The following is an 11256-nucleotide window of genomic DNA, read 5'->3' as shown; positions in this document are numbered from 1 at the left end:
ATTTTATCCTGGGATTACTCCCAGAATAGGACCCTTACCATTCGGGGTGTTCTTACTTTTGACCCCAAGTGGGTAACAGCCCTTTGCCCCTCTGATCCCACAGCTCAAGTCAAGACACTGAAATTAGAAGGCGGATCCTGGGGGAAGGTCAGCGTGGTGTCCCCGTCACCGTCCCCCCCAAGGGGGAGCCCTCACTGCCCGAGGAGGAGGGGGAGCAGGCCCTGACTCACTGGAAGCCCCTGCTGGTCAGCGTGTGCATGGTGACGGTGCTCACGGCTGGAGCGTACCTCTGCTACAGGGCATGTTTTCACTGATGGACGTGCTGGCCAGACGGCGTGTGCAGAAAGCCCGGCGGTCACCCGCTGTGCAGGACTCAGTTCTGTGGCAGGGTCTGAGCCAGGTCTTAGCAGAAGCAGATGAAAGGTCTTTAAGTCTGGAACTGTGGAAGGGCTGGAAGAGAGAAGCGAGGGTTGATGCACTCGGGGGTTGATGAGCCCTGTGGTCCCCAGGATACACGTGTCTAATCTCAGGGCCTTAACCTATTCAGGAGTAAGTAGAAAAATGCCAAATACGTCTCTCTCTCTCTTTTTTTTTTGTTCATTTGTTTTTGGAAAAAAAATAATAATAGAATTACAACACATTGTTGTTTTTAACCTTTATAAAAAGCAGCTTTTTGTTATTTCTGGGGGAAAAAGACTAGGCACTTAGGCAACATTCTTGACCCCTTAGTGGTGTCATCAGATACACGGTTTATGTTCGAATTCCCAGGGAAGACTCCCCGACGGTGGCGAATGTAGCTCCTGTGAGGACAGGGTTGGGGACAGTGCCACGCCCAGTCACCTGGCTGCTGTGTGCAGGTGGCTCTCCGGACAGTGCCTGGGGCCCTCCCATCTTAAGAAGAAACCACCCTGTTCCTGCTTTGGTTCAGGGTACCCCAGATGGTCTCCTCTTGGTGTTTCTCCATGGACCCCTCCTCATTCCAGTCCCCTTCCCATGCCTGCCATCCCCATAATGGCTGATTCCCACCATGGAGTCCATCCCATTTCCACCTTGCTGTCAGTGTCTGGGTGACCAGCTGCCATCTCTGTCCCAGTCCCCACGTTAGGAATGGTTCCTGTCCAAGTCCGAGAATGGAGAGTGTCCGTGGGAAGCCCCTCAGGACGTTCACGATCACCTGCCCTTCCACTTCCGGGCCCACCTGCCGGGAGCGCATCATGTGGCTTGGCAGATGCAGACCAGCCTTTCCTCGGGTGCTGCTTTTAGGGGAGCGCTTGTAAAAATCCAAACCCCTGCCTCAGCGGTGGCCGGGGGAGGTCCCTCGAGACGGGAGGCTCTGCAGGTGTGCCTCCTGGGCTCATCTGAGAATAGCGGGTTCATTCCAGTTTCTGTTCGACAGCAACACATAATCTGAACCCCTTCCATCCCCCATTCCACCCCTACCCCCCACCTCCTCCCCCACTCCCACCCACTGCCCACCTCGCTCGTAGTACCTGCATCTGGCTTGCAGGCTCACCGCGTTGGGTGAGGGCCCACCAAGACTGACAGAGGCTTGTTCTGCACTAAACCTACCCTCACCCAAGCTTCTCCTCTGACCCGTGGTCCTTTTACTCTTTCTTCCCTCCCATCCCTTCCTCCAGCTACCAAATCCGCAACCCATTTTTAAAGGAGAGTGCTGGGCTGGTGACACCTTACAGAGGTGACCTGCCAGCAGCCCTGCCCCCAGCCCTGGGGCTCACCCTGCCCCCACGCTCCCTCACGGTGCGCCCACCTGCATCCCCAGCAGAGAGCACGCCACGGCCTCCCTGAGACCTTGATGGGGTCTGTGGTTAGCCACCATGCCATATTTATTTTTTACTTTTTCCCCCACAGGTGTCTACAGTGCACTAGCATTTTCTTAAACCAATAATGTATTAAATTTTTGATGTCAGCCTTGCATCAAGGGCTTTATCAAAGAGTACAGGAGTAAATCCTCAGGTAGTACTGGGCACGTGCGACTCCGCGGGCTGCTGCGTCGGCCCAACTGGGAAGGGGGACGCTGCAAGCAGCTGTTGCTTAGTGCCGTGGTGGGTAGTGTGAGGAGCGGTTTGGCACGTGTCTGGAGCGGTGTGTGATATATAGTGGACACTTGAGTATTTCAGATCCAGGACAGGGACTCTCGTGGTCCCAGTTCTCTTCCCCACTCTGCTAGAACTTGTTCTCAGTCGTCGCTTTCGCTCTGTGTAGTAGAATGCATGTAAAGGTGTCCCTGTGTCCTGATCAAATACCACACGCTTGAACGGAGAAGCGCGTATTTCTGCTTACTGACGCCCCACGTTCAAGTCCAGTCTCCCTGCGCACGACCTGAGCATCACGTGACGGTGGCTGAAGGCACGCCGCAGTCGAGGGACGTTTTCCAGTATCAGCCATTTACCTAATTCCTGGCGTGACACTCTGGTGACTGCTTGGGGAGGTCCAGCCTGTCCTGGTCCAGCTGGTCTCACTGTAACTCACATTCCAAGGGAATATGGGAAGCCATATTCACACCTTCACTCTGGACATTTAGGCCAGCAGGGTCATCCCCACAGACCTTTGGGATCAGCCTCCACTCTTCCAAGGCCCCATTCATCTGGAGCAGACTGGGTCTTGGGACCAAGGCAGCTGGCAGGAACTACCGCCCGGAGGACAGTCCCTTAGCGTCTGCCCGCTGCGTCCCAGGCCCTTGCTGGGACATGTACGTCTGCCCTGCCCTTGAGCCCTGTGGGGCCTGACGGTGCTCACACTCCCCCTCCGAGGGGACTGACAACCTCCACATTAAGTGGCTTTTCTAACAAGAACCGACCAGGCAGCTGTAGCTCTGAGCTGCTTTTCCTGCCAGCATCTTCACACTTTGCCTTTCAGGTGTTTCAGATTGTGAGCGGGGAGCCGTGCCCCGCCGAGCGCCGGGAGGTTGTGGCCAAGGTGCCAGGCTGGATGCGTTTCTGAGTTGGGCTTGTTTGTTTCTCAGTCCTGTATATGTATGTGCTAGTCTGGGTGTGTATATATGGTAGCATTGCAAATGGGTATACTGGTTTAACCTCCTGTCCTTGGAAACCGATGGCTCTCCGTCTCGCTCTGCGTCTGTTAGAGAGTTAGCGAGCTGCTCTGCTGTATGCCTTAAGCCCATACTTACTTACCAGGTCATTATTTTTTACAATGGCCATAGAATAAACCATTTTTACAAAATTAAAAAAAAAAAAGTGTTTTGGTATAATACCTTTTCAGGTATGTGTACACATGGGTGCATGATGGGGCTGGGGGGGGGGTGTCTCAGGGTCTTCTGTGGCCTCACAGAGCTGTCCAGCTGTGCAGTTTTCCAACCTGCCATATCAGTGATGGGTTTGCATTTCAGTTGCAACAATAAAAACGTTTTTCTAAAAAACATGCATTTGGGGTGCTTCCCATTTCTTTGTTTACTGGACCTAAACGGGGATGGGCAACCCCTATGCCTTTCCATTCCTCCTCGTGTGAAACACACGTTGGCAGTCAGGTGGGGTGGTATTTTCTACATCTTAGGATGATAGCAGCTTCCTGGAGCTCTGTGTACCTTTGGGCTGGGGTAGCTTTCCCTGACTGGGCTGCAGCTTCAGCACCTCAACCCTTGTCCTTCAAAAAAACACCCTTTGGATATGTATATATAGGACTCATGAGTAACTCAGAGAAGTAGTTTGAAGAGCTGTTTTCAGTCACGGATGCGTCTTTTAGCCAGCCGCCGTGAGACACGGTGGTTACCACATGCCCAGGGTATGTACGCCCAGGGGACCCACTGTTTCCAGTGGATCAGAGAGTCCCAACTGATGCAGAATTGAGTGAAAAAGACAGACTGTAGAGAAAATGAGTGTAGTCTTCCTTGTATGTTCAAAATCAAATCATGTCAGTGCCCCTAAGTTGTTTTTAACTCTTTGGGAAAACCTGCAGGCTTACAGAAGGGTACCGTTTTCCCTTACGTGCTCCAGGGTCTAGATGCTGAGTACACTGCTTACCTATGACTGGCAAATACAGGCTCCGGTCAGGTGAGCACGGAACGCTACACAAGACTGAGGAGGAACGTCACAGCCACTGGCACACTGAAATCTTTGTTTGGATATTTAAAAAAAAAAAAACCAAAACATGGCATCTAAGCTTTCACAAAGAGGTGGAACAGCAGTGTGGAGAAATAACCCCATTTGTAACTCTGGAACAGAAATGCGTGGGGGAGAAAGCCCTGCCAGGTGGTGTTCTGTGGGAGCGGGCATGCGGGGACTCCTGAGAGAGAGCAGGGCCCGGTTCCAGCCGCAGAGCTCACAAGGCGACCCGCTACTAGTGGGGAGCGTGCTCAGGAACAGGGGGTGGCCGTCCCCCAGCGGGCCCACTGGGACAACCACCCCCAGTTCTTTTCTCAGATAAAATGAAACGCCGCTGAAAATAGTTTTTCAATTGAAATTTCAGAAAACTAGATTATACAGAAGGCAAATAAATACTCAAAGCACAAAGTATGGACAGGAAGTTTAAATGAGAAGTTAAGTTAAAAAGCTCTTCAAATGCCACTGTTGCAAGCAATATCCAAACCCCAGACGCTCTGTTTTCACACAGAAACACCTCCGAGCATTCTGAGGCATTTGTATACTTAAATAGAATAAGGGTTTTCTTTCTTTATCATGCTCTTCAGTGAACTCCCCTCAAGCAGTTACAGAACTGGCCCGAAACTGACTTGTTTACAAAGTTGGGCCCAGTTTGGTTAGTTCCTGTGGTGACACTCAAGGCCCCACGGTTCACCGTGACTCGGAGTGTAGACGGGAAGGCCGGGCCTGTGTACCCCTGCCTCCCCCAGCTCTTGGAGGTGACAACAGCTGGCTGCTGTTAAAGTGACTCGAGTCCTTTCCTCGGTTGGCTGGCCTGCCGCCTGTCACAAACGCCATCCGCACGCTATTTATTGAGCCAGAACTGCTGACCCAGCGATGGGAAGAGAAGCTTCGAGTTCAACACGTTCTAGGCCTTGACTTGCCTGGCCTTGGGCCCCTTTGCTGGCACGGCCAGCTGGCGCCGACACAGCTCTGCATCCCTGGGGAAGGTCAAACAGATTCTCAAAGCCAAAGACACAAACGTTCGAGTCGCCCGGCCTGCCAAGTGCGCTTCGTTTTCATTTTCCGCTTCTGCGTAAGAGCCCTACTTGTGCCTCGGGCCTTTGAGACTGGCCCTGAGCCTCGGGCCAGCCCTGGTGGCTCACACAGTGGGCCAAGACGGCAGCACAGAAGAGGCCGGAGAAGAGCCCATCAGCCGAGGCTTTTTAAAATACTGTGATTTCCACATCCGCCTCCTGGCAGAAGGCTTCTCTTTGTTGGGAGTTAATTTTGTCCATCTTCTCAAAAGCCAAGCGCCCTTTTTCACCTGAAATAGCAAGATCACGTGTCACTGGGCTGCCTGCGCTCTGGTGTTCCCCACCCTGCAGGCTTTGGTGGCTTTAGTACTCACTAAAGCAGGGCTCGGGAGCTCTGGTAGCATAGTGGCTAAGACACTTGCCTGCTAACCAGAAGGCTGGCGGTTCAAACCCACCAGCCACTCCTCGGAAGGAAGGTTGGGCAATCCTACTTCTGTAGTGATACTGCCTCAGAAACCCAAGGAGGGGTCGCTATGAATCGGGTTTGACTTGACGGCACATAACAACAACAACAACAAAGCAGGGCTCACTCTGGTAGCACAGTACCTAAGATACCTGACTGCTAGCCAGAAGGTTGGTGGTTCAAACCCACCAGCCACTCTGTGGAAGCAAGACTGGGCAATCTACTTCTGTAAAGATTTACCGCCTCGGAAACCCAGCGGGGGTCGCTATGAGTCGGAATCGACTCAACGGCAGCGGTTTTTGCTTGGAGGCGGGGGTCATAGGGGCCACCAGGAAAGGAGCAGCGGGGCAGAAGCATTTGGGGCACTTCCGCCTGGCAGCCCCCATGGGCCCAGGGCCTAATCTCCACATCTAGACAGCAGCTGCTGAATTTTAAGCCTGCCTTACATCTGGCTTTTGTTCACCAAAGTTCATAAACAGAAGTTTGAGCAGAAAATAATGCCCTTCCTGCTACCTCAGCCCTGAAGGAAGTCTGCATTGGCCAAAATGCAATTACAGGCATACCTCATGTTATTGCTCTTCACAAATCACATTTTTTTGCAATTGAAGGTTTGTGATAACCCTGCATCCAGCAAGTCTGTTAGCACCATTTTTCCAACAGCATGTGTTCACTTCGAGTCTCGGTGTCAGCTGGTAATGGTCATGATATTTCAGACTTTTTCACCATGCTGTTGCACGCTTAATGGACTAGAGTGTAAACTTAGCTTTTACCTGCACCAAAAACTTAGTGACTCGCTTGTTGTGATATTCACTTTATTGCGGTGCTCTGCCACCCAACCCGCAATATCTCCGAGGTATGCCTGACCACGTGGAGGCTGACTCCGCATGGGGGTTGCTGATGGAGCCCATGGTGAGCGATGGCTGGCGCCAAGCACCTTAGCACGGCATTTGCAAGGGCTCCGGGACCACAATGCACTGCCCGCGACCTCGGACGCACTACTTTACCGAACGACAGTGTGGCCTCCCGAGCTGCTGCCCGCACCGCCTCCAGGTCCGACTGGCACAGGCTGGCGATCTGGTCGATGCTTTCGATGCCCTGTGTGAAGTTGGAGGGAAGGAGGGTCTATTAGGAGCCGGCTACTTCAAGGGTAGAATTCACCATTGTAGGCCTGGCAGGCCCAGCCCTAGCAGGTCCCTGGGGCCTCTGCCCCTTCCTAGTCTTGAGGCTTCCAGGGCCCTTATGTGGCCTCGGATCATCAGAGGCATCACCAGAAGTGTCTTGTCTTTTTGGTCCTGATGCCTGCCAGCCAGCCATGTGATCAGCAGGGCTTGTGTCTGTGGATGCCTTCTGCAAGGCCTGGCTTACAAACGAGACCTGCTTTCCTCGGACCTTCCTGCCTGCCCTTGATCTCCAGCTCAGATATGAGAGGCAATGGAGACCTTGTGGGTGCAGCGGACCGCCTGGCTGCACTCCTACAGGGTCGCACTGGCCAGAGGGCCCTTCAGCCCCCTCTGCAAGCCCCCTCACCTCTTTCCAGCTCTTTGATTACAACCAGATGGTCTGCGTAGAATTTCTTGTTGGCTCATTCCAGAATGAACAGGGTGAGTCAGTTTAATCAGTGTGAATTATTTTTCATCAAGCAAATTGGCAATGATTTTTTAAAATGGGAAGTCCAGATGCAGGTGACGCTGAGCTAAAATGGCCCGTGGGTGTGCAAATGGGTATTCCGTGTCAAGAATCTCAACATGTTCATGGTCCTGGCTCTGGAGGAACATTTGAGGAGTATGGCCTAAGAAAATCACTCTGGACTCTATGTTAATGCAAAAAAGCTTTGTGTACAAAAATGCTTATAATGACAGGAACAAAAAGGGAAAGAAGTATCTAGGTTTTCTATAATGTGAGGGTGGAAGTAGGTAAAATTTATAGTGTACACTTTTTCACCCTTTACAAAAATCACTACTCATCTAACAGGAGTTCTGGTAGCATAGTGCCTAAGGCACTTGACTGCTAACAAAAAGGCTGGCGGTTCAAATCCACCAGCCACTCCTCGGAAGGAAGATGAGGCAATCTACTGCCGTAGTGATACTGCCTCGGAAACCCAAGGAGAGGTTGCTGAGTCGGGTCCGACTCGACGGCACATAACAACAACAACTCATCTAACACACAAAGTTCTTTTGTTTACTGTGTTTAAATTATATAGAATATCATCAAGAATTTTAAACGTACAGATCCTCCTTGGAGAGATCAACCATGGGAGAATAGAAGAGCTGTGTGTGCACAGGGAGACAGCTTGGGGAGCAGGAGTGCATGGAGGGAAGGACACAGGGAAGAGGCAACTATGGGGAGGAGGTGGGAGGAGAGCTGTTGCATTGTGGGAAATTGCAGTCAATGCCATGAGACAAAGTGTATGTGAGCTGCTGTTTGGAAAGTGAATTTGCTCTGTAAACTTCCAGCCAAATCACAATACAGCAACAAATTACAATAAAAAAAAAAGTAAATGTACCTACTGCATATGTATAAACAAAAGACAAATACACTAATGTCAGCAGTAGTTTCTGCTCAGTGCTGATGATAGGTAACTTCCTTTGCATTTCTGTATAAGACTTTTTTTTTTTTTTTACAATGAATTAATCGTACTCTTTATAAAGCTTTGTTTTTCATTGAGAATTCTCAAGCACATAATCCCAGAGCCCAGAGGTGAGTGCAGGGGTCACCCGCTTGCTCCAGGCTGTCTCCCTGGGGCCAGGGGCAGGGCTTGGCCCAGAGCAAATACTCCCTAAACTGTGGAGATTTTCCTGTCGGTCTCTGCTGGCGGCAGCTCCTCTGAGGCCAGTTCTTGAGTTGTTTTTTCTCTCTTGATGGTGTTCTTTTTCCCCTTTTTGGTCCCAGTGGGATCATTATGCAAATGAGTTCTAATGTGAACCACCAGCAGGCTTCCCATCCCCCACCAGCCAGGAAACGCTGCCTTACCCTGAGGTGTCTGAGCGCCACACATGCGGCTTGCTGGACTTTGGGGTCACTCTGGGTCAGGGCGTCGGTGTAGAAGACCAGGGCCTAGGAGAGAAGGTTGCGGGAACTGGCGGGCGAGCGCGGGAGGAGCGCAGAAAAGCAAGTCCCGGCTGCCCGGCCGGCATTCTCTCCCGGACAGTAAATGAAGCACCCTCCGCCTTCTTCTTAACAAAGATCATCTCGCCAAGGGCAGGCAGTCGTGAGATGTTTGCAATTCTGACCTCCAAGCGGTTTTTTTTTTTTTTTTTTCCTGGCTGACTGGGTCACTTGGCTCAAGCAGTCTGACTGCAATCTTGAGATGGTGATAAAATGAGGAAAGATCTTTTTGTCTAGCAACTGTTTTCACACATGCATCCTGCAACTGCCGTGTATTTCAAACGCTAAGTCCAGAGAAAGCAGAGAGGGCCAGCGTGGAAAACAGAAGTGAGCACACAGGCTGAAGACCGCGAGGCCGCTGCCTGGAGGGAGGGGCTGCCTCCCCTCACCTCCCTTCCTGGTGTCAGCTCGGCCCCACCTCCTTCAGCCCGACCTCAGCCACGGCACTCCACGTCTTTGGGCCTCCCTGGACTCAGCTGGGAAACAAAGCGGGCCCGTAATTCTCAGGGTTGTAAGGGTTCTCTGTTAAGTGTGTGCGCAGGTGCCGGGCCCACAGTTGAATCCAACCTCCAGGCCTGTAAAGGGCCAACCTGGGAGCGAGTATGTGCCCACTCTTGGTTGACGGCCACACTTCGAACTGCGAGGGTAAGGAGATCAATACCTTACCAGGTGCCAGGGTCTGCTCTGAGGGACCAGCATCTGCGCTTAGCATTCAGTGCACCCCACAAAATGAGGGAGCAGAATGGAATACTGTGCAACACTAAAGAATAATGTAGAATCTGCAAAACACTGCATATGTGGAGGAACTTGGAGGACATTATGCTGAGTGAAATACGTCAGTCACCAGAGGACAAAGTATTAATTAGTTCATTATTGTAAAAAGTCAAGGAAACGTTTATATATGGAAGGAAATTTTCTTTGTTGGTTACCAGGGGTGGGAAGGAAGGGGAGGGAACACTGCAAAAAGAAATCAACAAACAAATAAGCAAACGGCTCTTCCAAGGAGGCACTCTAGTGCCTAAGGCATTTGAGTGCTAACCAGAAGGCTGGTGATTCAAACCCACCAGCCACTCCTTGGAAGGAAGATGGAGCAATCTGCTTCAAACCCACCAGCCACTCCTTGGAAGGAAGATGGAGCAATCTGCTTCCGTAGTGATACTGCCTGGGAAACCCAAGGAGGGGTTCCTATGAGTCAGATCTGACTCGACGGCAATGAGTTTGGTTTGGTTTTTTCAGTGCCTGCCCCTGGCATAGGGCGGTAGGGAGAGCCCTTCATTTGCAGCAGTGTGGCACCATCTCCTCCCTGTTGCTAACAGTAAAGCAGAGGGTTGTCACGCAGCCCTGCTCCCTACAACACAGGCTGGAGGCTCTGTCCACATGCAGGCTGTTATGGGGTTTAAAGGTGCGTGCACGCCACCCACACCCAAAAACAACGGGCCTGAGTCCTGGAAGCCTTTCGATCCAGGAAAATCTAGACACCACAGGACAGATAACCCGGTTTCTTCAACAAATAGTTTGCAAGGGAATAAAGGGATGGAGAGAGGACCATCAGATCAAAAAGGACGTTGTCTTCTACACACACCGACTTCATTATTTACAAGTGAATAAGACGTCTAGGATTTGCTTCAAAACCACACGGGTGCACAGTGGGTATGGGGTTGGGAGGGACGGGCCACTGCTGGTGGTGGCTGGCCTTGGTCCTAAGAGCTTGTGCATCCATTCTATTGTTCGGTCCATTCAAAATTCTCCAAATAAAGAGTGAAACAGTACCGACCACAAATACATGTGCTCTTCGGGGACTGTTAGAAATGCCACTGCAGGTTCTCTCTCAGGCTGAGACCAACGGAGACACTGGAGCTCTAATACTGCCCCTCCCTGCCCACCTCAAGGGCTGTTGCCTTAAATCTACAGTGGACACAGATCCGATAACCCAAGAGGTGACAGGGTCCAAGCTTTGATTTTCAAGTGGACCAAACACAGCAGGCCATCGTGAGCCAGTCACGCATGTTAGCTGTAGTCGGTGCTGTCAGCACCCTAGGAAAGAAACATTCACCACGCAGGTGATGTCCCAGAGACCAAATGTGTTCTGCTTTGGAAACACAGAGGTGGTTGAACGCGCAGCGCTGGTTTCTGTGGGTTTGTCAGGTGGCAGCTGCCTGGCACCCCCATCCCAGTCCAGGCGCCTCCCATAGGGCTGCTGATGGCAGGAGGGGGGCTGCACTTGTGTTTGGTCACCTCAGCACATCCATAAATCAAAGGTCTCTGCAGGAAATACAGCCCCGTCTCCCGCTCTATTTCTCCTCGTCCCACTCACACACCTGTGGCCAGGGGCTGCCACCGCCCGCCCTACCTTTTCCCGGAAGCTTTTGTTCCTGGCTGCGCTGGCCAGGCGCGCGCTGGCCACCTTGCACACGCGTGGGGGCCCGTCCAGCTGGAGCAGGGCCCAGGCGAGTAAGGTCTGGGGCAGCGGCTGGAGCTGGGCCAGCCGTTTCCCCTGCAGCTTCTTGACCGTCCTGGCCTGTCCCATGCACTGCAGCTCCTCAGCTAGTGTCACTGGAAGAGAGAAGACGGCCCAGGGCCCCTGGGGCTGGGGTCG

General features: G+C 52.1%; 2 protein-coding genes across 2 annotated transcripts in view; one reads left to right on the top strand and one right to left on the bottom strand.

Annotated features, from left to right (window-relative positions):
- The window catches only part of PTPN1 (protein tyrosine phosphatase non-receptor type 1), an 81567-nt gene extending 80161 nt beyond the window's left edge, over positions 1 to 1406 (top strand). Inside the window, exons 9-10 of the mRNA XM_007938317.2 lie at positions 104 to 299; positions 1383 to 1406. Coding sequence (XP_007936508.1) covers positions 104 to 299; positions 1383 to 1406 — 220 coding nt within the window. The remainder of the gene's footprint in view (positions 1 to 103; positions 300 to 1382) is intronic.
- Positions 1407 to 5281: 3875 nt separating this feature from the next.
- Positions 5282 to 11256, bottom strand: part of RIPOR3 (RIPOR family member 3) — a 34811-nt gene continuing 28836 nt past the window's right edge. The window contains 4 exon segments of the mRNA XM_007938316.1: positions 5282 to 5382; positions 6560 to 6650; positions 8526 to 8609; positions 11011 to 11213. Coding sequence (XP_007936507.1) covers positions 5282 to 5382; positions 6560 to 6650; positions 8526 to 8609; positions 11011 to 11213 — 479 coding nt within the window.

Source organism: Orycteropus afer, unplaced genomic scaffold (assembly GCF_000298275.1).
Source record: "Orycteropus afer afer isolate SDZICR_OR568_19922 unplaced genomic scaffold, OryAfe1.0 scaffold00049, whole genome shotgun sequence".
In the NCBI taxonomy this organism is placed as follows: domain Eukaryota; kingdom Metazoa; phylum Chordata; class Mammalia; order Tubulidentata; family Orycteropodidae; genus Orycteropus; species Orycteropus afer.
Note: the sequence above shows the minus strand (reverse complement) of the source record. Positions and strands in the feature narration are given on the sequence as shown.